Source organism: Quercus suber, unplaced genomic scaffold (genome assembly GCF_002906115.3).
Source record: "Quercus suber isolate HL8 unplaced genomic scaffold, Cork oak 2.0 scaffold_89, whole genome shotgun sequence".
NCBI classification, from domain to species: Eukaryota; Viridiplantae; Streptophyta; class Magnoliopsida; order Fagales; family Fagaceae; genus Quercus; species Quercus suber.
In genome coordinates, this window is record NW_027069554.1 from 533,253 (window position 1) to 548,890 (window position 15,638).

General features: G+C 32.4%; 1 protein-coding gene across 1 annotated transcript; it reads left to right on the plus strand.

Annotated features, from left to right (window-relative positions):
* Positions 1-2,523: 2,523 nt before the first annotated feature.
* LOC111985867 (uncharacterized) lies at positions 2,524-9,888 on the plus strand. Its single transcript, XM_065774239.1, has 5 exons — positions 2,524-3,112; positions 4,025-4,174; positions 5,503-5,574; positions 7,516-8,189; positions 9,274-9,888. The coding sequence occupies exons 1-5, from the start codon at positions 2,524-2,526 to the stop codon at positions 9,886-9,888; spliced, it is 2,100 nt and encodes a 699-aa protein (XP_065630311.1).
* The last annotated feature ends 5,750 nt before the right edge of the window (positions 9,889-15,638 follow it).

A 15,638-nucleotide genomic window follows, 5' to 3' on the forward strand; every position in this document is an offset into this window, starting at 1 on the left:
GAATATTAGCTTAATTAAACTACAAGTCTTATGGACCCGGCTTTACTGTACAATCTCCTTTTTCTTATCATTATAAATTGCTTGCTCAAATCACCAATATGATGCTGTAAATAAAGTAATAAACTGGTAGGTTTCTAGTGCGACTAGGACAATATTGCCACGGGAAGCTCAACTCCAACTTATAGTCTTGGAAGATGACTTGGCAGCAAGAGACATTTTTTCCTGTAAGTGGAACCATCTTTTTTCTTTTTTCATTTTTTTTTTCTTTGGCTTAAACCATCTTTTAGTAATTAAGTGGCTAGAGATACTTGTCCAAAAAAAAAAAGTGACTCGAGAGATATTGATCCGAAATAAGATGTGTTCTCTTGAATTATTACATTGATCCTTTCTAGTTAACTCAAATTTGTAAAATTTCTTATAATTGAATAAGAGGCTTGTATTTGACATAATGATAAAGACAATTATCATGTAACAAATTTCATATGAGCAAATCTTATCTTATTTATTAAATTAATTAAGAACCTCACTCCTATAGCTATATATGGTATTTGCCATAAAATTTTAAGCTTCAAAACTTTCTTTAATAAAATATTTTTTTACATCAACAAATTAACAAATAAATTAAAGGAACTTTTCTAGGTTTTTTGCCCCGCCCCACCTTGACTCACTTCGCCCCTTGTAGGTTTTTCCCACCCCACAAAGGTCGTCGGATAGGAATGGGGCCAGATTTTAGCCCCTGCTATGGGGCAGGGTGGGCATAGATTTAGACATTTTAGCTCCACTCCACTCCATCCCCATCCAACCTCGCGTTGATAAGAGCTATAATTATAAATTTTTCATATCCTAAATTTCTACTATTTAAACAAACAAATTAATACTAGCTTATTTAAATGCATGAATATTCAGTTTTGTTGTTGTTGTTGTTGTTATTGTTATATTGTCTTGTTAAATACTTTGATAATATTATTTAATTATTGCTAAGAATTAGTTTGATTTGATAAGATAAAATTAGTTATAATTTCAAGTATATTTATATTAACGAAACAGATTTTATTAAAAAAATTATAACAGTTGTGAGGCAAGTTAAAATGAAATAGAATTTTAAGGGAAGGGGCAGGGCCCAAGGGACGGGGATGAGGCAAGGAAGCTTTCCCCATCATACGGGGTAGGATGGGAGTGAAGATCTAATCCTTTGGCCCGGCCCCTCCCCATCATTACCATCCCTACCTTAGACTTCTAAACAAAGTAGGAAATAAAATGTAGAAATAAATTAGGGAAGAATATTCAAATTCTAATAGAAATCATTATGTCTACTAAAAGACTAACATGGAAACTAAATTAAATAAAATCAATTAAGGATGTAATTTGTTTCTTTCCCAATTATATTCTTAGAGATTGACATCATCTTCTTGATTGCCGGTGAACCCTACTCTATCAGGATTAGTGCCATTGAATTCTGGGAGGATCGCTGTTGAATGTGCTAAGATGGCATCAAAAATAGAAATACAGGACGCGGACAAGTGCATAATTGATCAGCCCTGGACTCCTGCGTCATCAGAGGACATATTGGAAACAAAAATAGAAATATCTAAGGTACTCCAATGCATAAAATTATTTTATTCACTTCATGTATTACACATTTATACCTCATGTAGTTTAATTGACACCTCTCATGCACAAAGTGCTTAAAAATCTAAGAGAGAAATGTTCAAACTGCAGAGTTAACAATATATTGTGACTATCTATAAAAAAGACCCTAATCTGATATGAGAGAAAGACATGGTGGAAACTTTTAGATTTATCATATCTAATTTTATTCATGAAGTTGATCTATTTTAAATAGAGATGAAAGGCAACTTAGCTGCCAGAGAGAGTTGTTTTAGTAAGTACAAGGACAAAAAAATATACCATCTTCATCCCATTTTGTTGGTCCTTGTTAGAAAATTTAACCCGTTAAGGGAACATCATTCAATAATGTGATGCCTTTTAGTAAAAATAAAAAATTGTACACATAAATTTTCAAAACAACCATAATTAATTTAAACTCTAATGATAAGATCATATGTTGAATTTTTAAATAAAGTAAAGGGTAGGTTAAGAAATTATTTTTTTAACTTTTTAAAAAGAATGAAACTTTTTTAATTGATTGCACAAACTAAAATCTTGTTGCTCAATTAATTGTTTTACTATAGTTTAAATTGATAAGGGTAGTTTTGAAACTTAAACTTAGAAGACAATGTTTTGAATGATTCACCCCCCCCCCCCCTCCCAAAAAAAAAGATTTTGAATGATTCCCCCCCCCCCCCCCCTCCCAAAAAAAAAGTTAAAATTTTCTAAACAAAATCAATGGAACAAAAATTTTATTTTTATATATTGGCGTGTTTCGGGATGTTTGTGGATCAGACTCATTTCAAGTGTAAAATGATAAATAAATAAAAATATCCATTAATTGCTGCAACAATTGCTACACAAACTAATCCTAATTATTCTGTCCATTTTTTTCATCTTCATTGTTCCATATAGATGGAGATGGAGTGGATTTCAGATTGGCTTCAAGAACAAGATCATATTAAAAAATGCGAGGAGACTTCAATCTTCAACCTCGACAAGGCCCAAAGAAGATTGTTTAAAAGTGCCGTCAATGGTGATTGGGAGGATGTCCTTGTTCAATGTGAAGGACAAAATTGGGCCTTCGATGTCAAGGTCACAAAGTCAGATGACACAATATTCCACCTAGCAGCCTACAATAAACGTGAAGATATTTTTGAAAGACTTCTAAAATTATTACCACGGGGAACCGATCATGAACACATCGCAATGAGTGCTTTAGAAAAGGCAAACATGGAAGGAAATACCCCTCTCCACATTGCAGCATCAGTGGGGAGTAAGAAGATGTGTCGCAGCATAGTTGAAAGATCACGGTCATCAAGAGCTTTACTAAGTGTTCTTAACAATAAAGGTGAGACCCCTTTCTTCTCAGCAGCTCTTCATGGTCACAAAGATGCTTTTCTATACTTGGCTTCTATCTGCAACCGGGTAGAAGGCTACTTTTACAGTCAAAGGAACGATGGTGACACTATACTCCACTGTGCCATCTCTGCAGAACACTATGGTGAGCAATATTTTTCATGCTTAAGAGGAACACTACACTCGTGCACATAGGATAATTTATGTAGAAGAGCTTTTATTAATTTCCCCGTAACTTTATTTTATTTAATATTATTTAATATTTTATCACTAAGTTTGTTTTGAAGTAAAATATAACAAATTTTACACGTAAAATGTTTTCAATATAATATTTTTGAGTATTTAGTACAACAAGTAAAATTTTTCATGCAAACTACCAAAACCGATGGCTTAATCACTAAAGCCGCTAGTGCTAAAGACCTAGTGACCAAACCGTCAGAACAGTGTCTCTAGTGACATAACTACTAGAACCGGTCGTTGGAATGACACCGATTGTCGGAGTGGCATCTCCAATCACCAGAATGACGGCACTGATCATTGGAGTGGCAACTCCAACTATGGGATAGTTGCCATTGGTTGCTGTAACAGCAACTTCGGCCATCGAACCGTCAACATCGGCTCCCCGGCTCATTGAATCAATGACCTAACCACCATATAGGGGAAGAGGAAGCCACTATATGTTTTTGTAAGATGTTTTATCAAAATTTGAAGGCTAAAACATTTTATAACTTTTTAGAAAAGGTTTTACTATAAACAAAAAATATTTTACATAATGTTTGACCAAATTTTACATGCAAAAAAAACACATAAAAATAGAAAAAAAAAATATTTTACTTTAAAACAAACGAAATGTAAGTTACATTTTGAGTTTTTGAAGTGGATTATAAACGGTGAAATTATGACTTAAGTTAGTAAATAAATGTGATAGAACAGTTGATAAGAATTGACAACTTGTGCTGTTGTGCAAGAGGTGGTTGTTAATTAGAATCTAAGATACGCCTGAAATACTATTAATTAGTTATTATATTAAGTCACATTTGGCTATTATGCTTGGCAGAATTGTCCATTATAATACTTGACGAGTATGAACATCTTGTAAACGTTGTCAACAAGGATGGCAATACCCCTCTCCATCTCCTGGCACGTAAACCGTCTGCCTTCAAAAGTGGCAGCGATCTTCGCTGGTATGAAAAGATCATCTATCACTGTAAGTATACTATACAATTTTCAAGATATGTTTTTTTTTGGTGAACAATTTCAAGATATGTTGATAGTGTATTTAAAATCACTCATTTTTTATTTCTTTTCATTTGCTCCTACCTACTCTTATTTTTCTAATATCGGATTACAAAGTTGTTGTTGTTGGGTTACACGTGTGAGTGAAGTCCCACATTGAATAAAGATAAGAAGAATAAGTGGTTAATATAACATAATTGAGCACATACCCATAGGACTTAGACCTTTTGGGTAGGGACCATGAATACCTCACCATCTTCGCCGCACACCACCATGTGCTTTGATACTACTTGTTGGGGAGATAAACACCTTGGGGAGCTTCCTTCAGTAATTAATATAACATATAGAGACACAATTTAACCCAAAAGGCCTAAGCCGTAATGGGTATGTGCTCAATTATGTTATATTAACCACTCATTCTTTTCATCTTTATTTAATGTGGGGCGTCACTCACACGTGTAACCCAACAGTTGTCAAGAATTTTGTAATACAAGTGGCACTTCTTGATAGATTTTGAATAAAAGCATCAAAGTCTCGAATCCTCTCATTCTATTGTAACTATGGAATTTATGTTTAAAAATAAAACCAACACTTTGGTATTTGTTTTTAGAAATATATTCTTCATTTCCCTGGCCTTTTTTATCAACCTTTTCTTAATTTCAGTTCCTTTGATTCTTAATTGTTCTTTACTTCCAGTTCCTTTTTGTTTTATTTTACCTTTCGTTTTAATTATCTTTTGTTGTATGTTGTCTTTTGGTTTATTTATCCTTGTTTGCTTGCTGTTTTTTGGTTGATTTTGACTTTTTCTTTGCTTTGTTTATATTTCTTCTTTATTTTGTGTTTCCTTTTGGTTTGTCTGTCATTTGTCTTTTGGTTTCTGGTTCTTCGGTTGTATTTTGAATTTTTGGTTTTAAATCGTTACTAATTTTTATATTTGTTTGTCTGTCTGCGTTTGTGTTTCGTGTCTTTGTGTGTATGTGTTCTTGTTTTTTTTGGTTTTTCAGTAAGGTACTCTTTTCTTTTTTTTTGTTTTGTCTTTTAGTGCTCGTTTCAGTTTCCGTTGCTGGTTTTTTATTTCTTTGTTTCCTTTGTGGTTCAGTTTTCTTATGTATTTATATCGTTTGTGGCTCTCTGATTTGAATGGTTAATTTTGTTTGTAATTGTCATTTTTTTATTTACCATTTTAGTTTTTCTGTGTTTTTTTTTATTTACCATGTGCTTCTCTGTTTTTTTATTTTCCTTTTTTCTTTTCTTCGTTTTTTTGTATCTGCGCTGTTTTGATTTTAGTTTTTTTCGCAGTTGGCGTGGTCGTTGAGGTAGTTCAGGCTGCCGATGGAGTTGGGCTTGAAAGTGATCAGTGTTCCCATGGAGGTAGGCGTCTGAGTGTTTTTTTTTCAAACCCACGCACATTTCTGTTTGTTTTTTTAAGTCCATAGAGCAGGTTGACATTAGTTTTTTCATGTCTTTAGCTTCGGTTCATTGTTATTTTTTCGTGCCTTGATCTTCGTTTACTTGTTTTTGTTTATTGCTTTTCTTTTTGTATAGGTCTTTCTTTTGTTTGCTTGTCTTTGTGTATGGTTCGCCCTTTTTTCAACGCCTGTTTTTCGTTTGTTCCACTTGTTTCCAAGGCCTTGTTTTCTTTTTTTGGTCTTGTCTCTCATGCCGTGTTTTCTTTCTTTTTTGTTGTCTTTGTTTCTGTGCTTTTTTTGTGTTTTGTTTTTTTTGTATGTGTTATTTTTGTGTTCCTTTTCTTTTTGATTTTTTTTTTCGCTGTGTTCCTTTTCATTTTCAGTCTTTTGTTGGGTATGTTATACGGAGAGCCCTCCGGCAGGTAGGTACTTTGTTTCAGAGCACGCTCTGTTCGGTCGATACTTTGTTTCAAGGCAAGAAATTTTTCCCCCTCATTGTGTTAGTGTTAAAGAAGCTTTTTTTTCTTTTTTTATTATTGTTATTGTAGCTTTTTTTTATTTTGTTATTATGTCAATTTTTTTGGTTTGTGTAACTTGTGGCACATAAATTTATTTGAGTGGTCTAACTTGAGCTTCTGTTGCTATTGGATTTAATTAAGAGAACGATACTATTAAATGAATTAGTACATTAGTTTGTAAGACTTGCGTAGCGAAATTTGTAATATCCCAACGTTACACTTATTCTTTGTATTGCAGGAGACTTATCACCCCAAGGAGATCGAGGGCCTCGGTTAGCAGTTCCACCTAATTACAAAACCTGCTGTTCGCTTGTAGGACTTGTCTCCAGGGCAGTGCTAACTATATTTGGTATCCATACACTTTCCATTCATTTGTGTTCTTTTTTTTTTGTGTTTAGGATCGGCTAGTGCATTTGGTTTTTTGTGTTTGGGGTTGGGTCGTGCGTGGTCGGTTTTGGTGATGAAGGTGCTGCTTCCTTGGTCTTTTCTGTTTCTGCTTCCAGTTTTGCATGGTACTTCTTTGTTTCCTTTTCCCTTTTCCGGTGGTAACTGTTCATTTCCTTTTTACTTCTCGTGTGTTCTCTGTTCATTTTTTTTTTGGTTCTAGTCTGTTGTAGGTTAATTTTTTTCTTGGCTTTTGAGGGTTTGGGGTAAGTTACAGGTTTCTCTTTTATTTTTTTTTGTTACGTAGAAATTTTGTCCTTAATTTTTAATTGTGACAAAGAGTTTCTATGCGTTCTTAAAAGCATTTTGACACAACTCCTATTAAGATGGATGTTCTTTTACTTGTGATCATCCATATTTTACTCGTTAACTTTCGAATAAGTTTCATGCAAATTATTTTCCTTATTAACTGAGCAACAATTTGAAGTTTTGTAGTAATAGAGTTTTATTTAAATTAAACTATGTGGTGTTGAATCTATTATGTATTGAGGAATGATGAAATCAAATCAGATGATTGATTACCAACATGAAACTTGAAACCATTTTATTTGTGCGTTTGCCACTAGATTAAAAAGCTAATTTTTTTTACTATTTAGCTTATTTTAATTTGCTACTCTTCATAGATCTCATTACACTTTTTAATATTATTTATAGATCTCATTGTACTATTTTAGCTTCATTTTAGTTTTATCTACAGTACTTTTAGCAAAAAAAAAAAATCAATTTTAACTAAATAAACTGTTCCCAAACAGACCTTAATTGAAATAATTTGAAGTTCAAGATTTAATTTATTATGAAGCTTTGGAGAAATTATGTACTTTTCTTCAAAGGGGGGAAAAAAGAATAAATATGTTGCAGCTGCACAATATTTATTAGGCTCCCAAAAAAGGAAGAGTTTTGGTATTAACTGGAGTAAAATTTATTGTCTTGTGCAATGACAGAACCGGAAAAGAAAAAGGAGTTCCTTTTTCAGTCAAATGCAAAAAGTGATGCAACACCCATACTGATTGCAGCAAAGAATGGAATTTCCGAAATGGTTAAGAAGACCCTTAAACGTGATCCCATGGCCATGTATGACGTGGATGAGAAAAAGAAGAACATTGTGCTATTGTCAGTGGAGCATAAGCAACCTCATGTGTATGAGCTTCTACTCACACTCGAGAAGGAGAATATTATAAAAAAAAGCATATTCTATGAAGTAGATGATGAAGGGAATAATGCATTGCATCTTGCTGCGATGAAGACAGAACCGGAAAAGAAAAAGGAGTTCCTTTTTCAGTCAAATGCAAAAAGTGATGCAACACCCATACTGATTGCAGCAAAGAATGGAATTTCCGAAATGGTTAAGAAGACCCTTAAACGTGATCCCATGGCCATGTATGACGTGGATGAGAAAAAGAAGAACATTGTGCTATTGTCAGTGGAGCATAAGCAACCTCATGTGTATGAGCTTCTACTCACACTCGAGAAGGAGAATATTATAAAAAAAAGCATATTCTATGAAGTAGATGATGAAGGGAATAATGCATTGCATCTTGCTGCGATGAAAGCAGAATTTGATTGGCCAGTTCCAGGAGGCGCATCCCAAATGCAGTGGGAAATCAGATGGTATGAGGTACGAACCCAAAACAACCAAGCTTAAGAGGAATTTTCTTGATCATTGATTCCAAGGCCTCTATACATAATATTTTTCCTAGGTTTAAAAAAATAATGTGAAGTTTCTTATAAAAAAAAAAATAATGTGATGATCAGGATAACATTCTCAGCATTTGATTTTGTTGTGAGAGAGAGAGAGAGAGAGAGATCACTCAAAATAATTTTTTTAATGTGCTTAATACACCTTAGGACTGGTTCAATTTTATTTTATTTTTTTAGAAACTGGACTGGTTCAATTTTGAGTCTTAAAAGTACTGGACTTTTAGTTAACTTTATAATATATTATGTCACATAAGTTTTTGAACTCTTACAATTTTACTCGTCATTATTTTAATATTTAAATGTAATCTACATTTAACCCTCCATTAGAATTCGGGTAAATCATAATTTCATTAACTAGTTGAATATATATTCTATATATAAGCACCATACAATAAATGTCTAATGCAATAATATATAGTTACATATACAAATATAATCATAATAAATGTCTATTAATAACTATTGTAATTATAAGATTTTATATAGAGAAATGCTACGTTTACAACAATTTTACAATAATTTTACAACAAATCACAGGTGGTTAGTTGTTATTGGTTCAAATTTAAAACTAACACTAAGATTACTTTTTTACCCCAACAATAACAACCAGTAACAACCTGCCACTTAGGATTTGTTGTAAAAATATTGTAAACATATCATTTCTCTTTTATATTTAGACAAAATGAAAATAAAAGAAAAAAAGGATCTTATTATCGTAAACAATCTCATGCATTACATGAATAACTGATTAGTATATTACATAATAAAAATTGGGTTCTAGTATATTACATAATAAACTTGCTCATGCTATGTTCTTTATGTGAGAAGTGGTTACACTGTCACTAATTATTATATTATTTATTAATTCTTACCAAATCTTAAGTTGATAATACAATAGATAATACAATATAAACCAATAATTATTCTTAGTTTACCTTGTAAATTTTACATGAATAGTATAATATAAACTACTGTTTTTCTATATATTTTATGGAATGCAGTACATACAGAGATCCATGCCAAGAAGGTTCCCCTTTCTCTGCAACAAAAAAGACCAAACCCCAGAGGTGGTCTTCACCGAAAACCACGTGAGTGTTGTTACACAGGGCCGGGATTGGCTAAGCAGCACATCGGAGGCATGCTCAGTCGTAGCAGGTCTCTTTGTCTCGATAACCTTTTCCACGGCAACCTCCGTGCCCGATGACGTCAAAGATAACAAACACGTTAAGGCATCCAAAATTTTTGCCGCCTCATCCTTTCTCTCCTTCTACACTTCACTCATAGCAGTGGTCATGTTCCTTTCAATTCTCACATCTGGGTGTAAAGAAAGAGATTTTCGCCGCGCCTTACCATGGAAGCTTTTGTTGGGTTTAATAGCATTCTATATGTCTATAGCTTCTACCTTGGTATCTTTCACAACCGGACATTTCTTCATCTTCAGGGCTCAACTAAAATTTGTGTCTTCCACCTCTTATATAGTGACCTACCTGCTAGTAACAATGTCTTCTATGGCAGTCTTTCCGCTCTTCTTTCATTTGATGTGGGCTACCTTCAAGAATGTGCCACAACGTAAATACAGGGTGACTATTCCTCACTGGCTTTATTTGAATGAGTAACTAGTATTTACATTCCAATCTTCTTCAAAAGCCTGATGACTTAGGTTATTGATTGATAAATTTTTTCCACTAATATTGACAATGGACTTGTACCGTGCGTTCTATTTCAATAAAGTAAAACATTTATCTGGGTGAATTGAATATTATCTACCTAATTAATTAAGTTGTTGAACTACAATTTATCATTGGGAGTCCACTTTGTCTGAATGTTTTATTTTTTATTATTATCGTGAATTTGAATGTTTTGAGTTGATCAACTTTGATTATATATAGTTTGTACAAACTAAAAATATTATAGAGTTGGTCATTTTCATTTAAATTTGTCGGATTAAATTTAGTAAACAAACTAGTCTCATACTCATGTTTAAACTTGACTATAAAATGAGTCAAGTTCAAATATTATGTGGTCATAAACAAATTTGTGTGGATAAGACTTGATTTAAATTTTAATGTGTGCATGAAGGCAAAAATCATCTAATCTCTACATTTAACTAAGTCAATCTCATTATATTGAGAGAATGTCATTCAAAAAGAATGAGGAACATAAATAAGCTTTTTGCTTCTTCATTTTTTTTTTTTTTTTTTTAAATGTGCCACTGAAGATCGCTAATGTATTTTAATTAGCAAAAAAGTAAGAAGAATATAATTTCAAATTAGACTGCATAATAATTTAGGGACAAATTTTTTATTTCCTTCAACCCATTGCATAGTGAATCAGAAATCTATTCATATGTGTTTTTTAAACAAGTCAGGTCACATGACTAATTAAATATGCAATGTAATTAAAATTATATGGTGAATAGTTTTAGTAGTTGCCACATAGTGGGTATGAGCAGTTTACATTTTTCATAATTAAGCAAGTATACGTCTTATAGTTTCCAAAAATGTCATATATGTTTAAAAATTTATAGTTCCATATCATGAGATCTGAATCTCGAAATAAATTTAATAATATTTATTTATAAGGTAGAACTTTGGTACAATTCTTTAGATGCAATACATTAAATTTCACAACTAATTAAGAAACTGTACCTATATTTTCTCTTATTTATATATCCAACGAATTAACTCAACATGATCATATAGCTTCAAGTAAACATATGTTTGGGTTACTTCACAAAGATTTCAAAATCATAAAATGTTCCTAAGTACTCTTTTAGATCCTACACAAAAGACAATCTTAATATATACTTAGATATTAGAAATAACTAGCCGATTTCCATGTGCAATGCACAAATATGGTATAAATTTATTTTAAACTATTTTATAAGAAATTATCTTTTTGACCACGCGTAATCTCATTATGTGATTTAATATTTGAGAAATTAGTTTCAATTATATTACATGTTATTGAAAAGAGATTAAATTTTGTAAGGACATGGTGTAAAACCTATGTTTTACCCCTCCAATTCAAATATGACACATCATCTTATCATATATTTAAGAATAAACACAACTACACCCAATCAATTCTAATACCTATATATAAATCCAAAGTAGGAGTTTATTGATATGTTATTAGGTATGGTAGGATGCATTGAATTTTAAGTAAAATGCTGATGTAATTATCTTTTATTGAATTGTGTAAAATATGAGTTTTACACCTCATCCTTACCAAATTTAGACTTTATTGAAAATAGAGTAAATATAAAATTTTGGTCCAATTTGGTTCATTTTGGTCCATAGTCCATTTCGGTTCAATTCGATCATTTTGGTATATTTAGTCCAATTTCGTTTACTTCAGTCTATTTGGTTTACTTTAGTCTATTAAGGTCAATTTCAGTCGACATTGGTTCATTCAGTCCACTTCAGTTTATTCGCTTCATTTCAATTTAATTTAGTCAACTTTGGACCAATTAGGTCCACTTAGGTCCATTTAGTCTACATGCTCCTTTCATTCTACTTTGGTCCTTCAAAATAAGAATTTTAAAAAGTGAATGATTGTATGTAATTGATTTCTCTGCTGGTTGTACCCTCTGTTGTTGTTCAATTTCATGCTGAATGAAAGTGAATGTTTTCTTATAAAAAAAAAAAAAAAAATCTACAAAATCTCAATAAACCAAAAACGTTGAGTGGTCTTGTTAGTGATCAATTTCTTGGTCCAGCAATGCGAAGGCTCATGGGCCACCATTTGGGCTTCACAAGCATCACCCTTAATCACTGTGGGCCTCAAGAAACACCATCCCTGTTTCTTCTCCTACTCGTACAGCTCACACAGCCTCTTACCTTGTCTTATTGGCCCATCACTTCCGGCACTGGCCCCATTGTCTCTCTTCAAATTAATTGGGTTTAGAGTGCCCGTTGGTGTTGTATGATTGAGTGGATCGGAGGACCATTAATTAGACATTGCTAGTACGATGTTCTAGTCTTCTAGAGTACTAATAATTTCTGAACGATGTGATCTTTTAGTTTTTATTTTTTATTTTTATTTTTTCTGCAGATGAGGGTTTCTCGTAAATTAATTGTCTTTAGATTTTTTCCACTTATAATTACATCTTTGATAAAAATAAATAAATAAATAAATAAAAACACCTTCGAATTTGCTAGAAAGTATAAAGTCATATACTTACTACATTAAGGTTGTGTTTGGTTTTGTGTAAAATTTTTTCCAAGTGTAAAATATTTTTAAGTATTTGGTGGTATTTTAAAAAATACTTCGAAAAATATTTTTTAGTGTTTGGTTGTGCTTTTAAAAATACTATAGAAAACACATTTTCTACTTGTTGCTCATATTTTCTCAGCTTCCAAATAAATATATAATATCATTTCTCAGTCCAGAAACACAAAAGAAACAAGACCAAAAAAAAAAAAAAAAAAATTCATCAAATTCGGTCAAATTGAGAGAAGAAGGAAGAGAGAGAGGTGACTGGGTTCGATCTAGAGGCAAGATCGCGAGATGGAGGCGAGAGCGCGCGGCGTTGGAGTCGATCTTTGCTTGATCAGAGTGGTGCAATCGGCACGATGCTGCAATCGGTGAGACCAGTGCGATCTAGTGCAATCGGTGCGGTGTTGCGATCGACAAGACTGGTGCGATTGGCGCGGTGCGATCTGGTGAGACTGATGCGATCTGGTGCGATTGACGCGATCTCTCCTTGCTGTTTCTCTCTCTCTCTCTCTTCTATTTTCTTGGGGTGGAAATCATTTGAAGGTAAAATAAGATCTGAAATGGTTTTACGCCTCAGGCAGTGTATTTTACAATCAATGCGGAAAATGAATTTGACCCAATTTTCTGTAGCTACCAAACACAAAGGCTGGTGTAAAATGATTTCTTGAAATCACTTGAAGGCAAAACAAACACAGCCTAAGTGTGCAAATTAAAAATGATAACTTCGTTTTGAGATTCTCAAACAAAACAAAAAAAATGATTACTTCATAATTTTTTTTTCCTAAATGATAACTTCATAGTTTGGTTATAATTTGGGGTTTTACAAATTAAGTTTGTAAAAAATTAGACCTTTGGTTGGTATTTTCAATTAAAATAAAGGTATTTAATTACATAATATATACTTTGATAGTGGATAAAATCAGTTTGGTTGAACACTTCGGCTTCGATGGGCTACAACGTTTGCAAAGGCCTGAAAAAGAAGAAAAGAATCAAAGGAATGACCGGGGTGGACCGGTCCAATATCCTCCGATGGTTAAGTTAGTGCCTTCCCTCCTAGAAATCTAACTGTAATGTAAGGATCTCAGAATATCGTACCTTTACATAATTCAGACCGGTCCTTATATAGGGTACTTTAGGGCAGTTATTTGGTTCAATAACTTCCCCCAGATTTGTGGAATCCGGATGTAACTTCTTTAACGGTAGTTCAGTGTTTTCCATTTTTAGTGTGGGGGCAATGGCCTCAAGTTGCCATTTTTTAGGAAGGGTTATACCTTTCCATTGTATCTATCGGGGTACACGAAGTCTACTATTTGCTATTGAGGCTTGAAGAAGGAGAGTATGACCTTTGGGAGAGGGTTCAACCATAGATTGGGGATTTAGTTAATTGATCAGTAATCCTTTTGTATATTATTTCTGATTTTAAAGATTCTAAATGTCTATTCTTTCTGTCAATTCTTTTTTTATCAATTTCTTTTATTATGGAAATGTTATCAAGGGAATAGATTTCTTTTAGGATAGGTGGCAAGATAAATTTAAAAAGTATGTCTTTTCCTAACACATTAGTTTTAATTCCTTCTTCTGTCGTTAAAAAGGGGTAAAGTAAAGCCATAAAGGGATTTCCTAAAATGATTTTAGAAGAAAGGTCTTTAATTAAAACAAAAACTGTTTCAAAGCATACTCCATCATTACATACGTGGACACTAGGTATTTTATAATTAATTATTAACTTTTCTTTTGGAATAAGGGTTTCTGTTTGAGGGTAAAAGCCACCTATAAATTATCAAGAAGTAGTTTAATATGAAGAGGGAGGTTTGTAAATTCTCCGTCCTGAAACATTAGATCAGTGTGGAGCACTTTTTGCAAAGTTACACTATTTTCACCACATGAACTACTAGGAGAGATCACAGCAGTAATATAGAAGCATAAACATTGATAAAATAGATGATAAAGAAGAAAATTGCAAAATAGATATATTCAAAAATAAGTTAAAATAGAATATGGAATATGAAAATAGAAACTATAAAATCTTACTTGAATAAAAACTTCTATCTTTGATTAAAACTGAAAACTACTGTCTTTGATACAAGCTCGAAAATAAACACTGTTTGAAGAGTTACATGATTACAAAGTAAAATATGTAAAGGGTTACAAGATTATCTGTCTGGAAGGGAAGGGTTACTAGATTACAAACACTTATTTTTAATTTTCTTTTACAATAACAGTTATCAGGATTATTACAATTACATAATTTAATTTTCCCATTATCTGAAGAAGTGTCTGTCGATGATGAGGTAATATCACAATTATCAATCTGGTGAATTTCATTATTTGTTTCATCACTATTAGTCTGCTCTAATATACTCATTAATTTATCTTTTATATTCCCTGATAAGTCAAGTTTATTTATCTTTCTTTGAAAGTTATAGTATCTACTAGTGTGTCCCTTTTTCCCACATTTGAAGCAAATAATATCTTTATATCTGTCACTTTTCTTTCTTTTGGACTCTTCTTTCTTTTCTTTAGTTCTACCACTATTATATCTTCTATTATTATTCTTGTATCTATTCGTATCTCTCTTTTCTTTTGTTCTTTTCCTAGATGGAGCAATCAATGGTTCAAAGCCATATTGGGACCTCCTCCTTGGGAAACTCCACTGTGGGACCACCCAAACAATGCCTGTATGTCTGCTTAATAACGGGCTGACCAACGCGAAACTATGGTTTGCCAACGAGTCTAAGGTTGACCAACGCTATCAAGGAGCAAGAAAGAAGAGTCCAAAAGAAAGAAAAGTGACAGATATAAAGACATTATTTGCTTCAAATGTGGGAAAAAGGGACACACTAGTAGATACTGTAACTTTCAAAGAAAGATAAATAAACTTGACTTATCAAGAAATATAAAATATAAATTAATTAGTATATTAGAATAGACTGATAGTGAGGAAACAGATAATGAAATTCACCAGATAGATAATTGGGATATTACCTCATCATCGACAGACACTTCTTTAGATAATGGGAAAATTAAATTATGTAATTGTAATAATCCTGATAACTGTTATTGTAAAAGAAAATTAAAAATAAGTGTTTTAACTAAACAAGAAGATATAATAATAGATTTAATAGACAAACTTCCAGATTCACAA

What these genes read in the sequence shown, in the direction of transcription:
- LOC111985867 (XM_065774239.1), top strand. Translation starts at nt 2,524, where the DNA reads ATGGAGATGGAGTGGATTTCAGATTGGCTTCAAGAACAAGATCATATT. An exon ending in CATCTCTGCAGAACACTATG is followed by an intron (nt 3,113 to 4,024) that starts GTGAGCAATATT and finishes TATGCTTGGCAG; the next exon opens with AATTGTCCATTATAATACTT. An exon ending in TGATCAGTGTTCCCATGGAG is followed by an intron (nt 5,575 to 7,515) that starts GTAGGCGTCTGA and finishes GTGCAATGACAG; the next exon opens with AACCGGAAAAGAAAAAGGAG.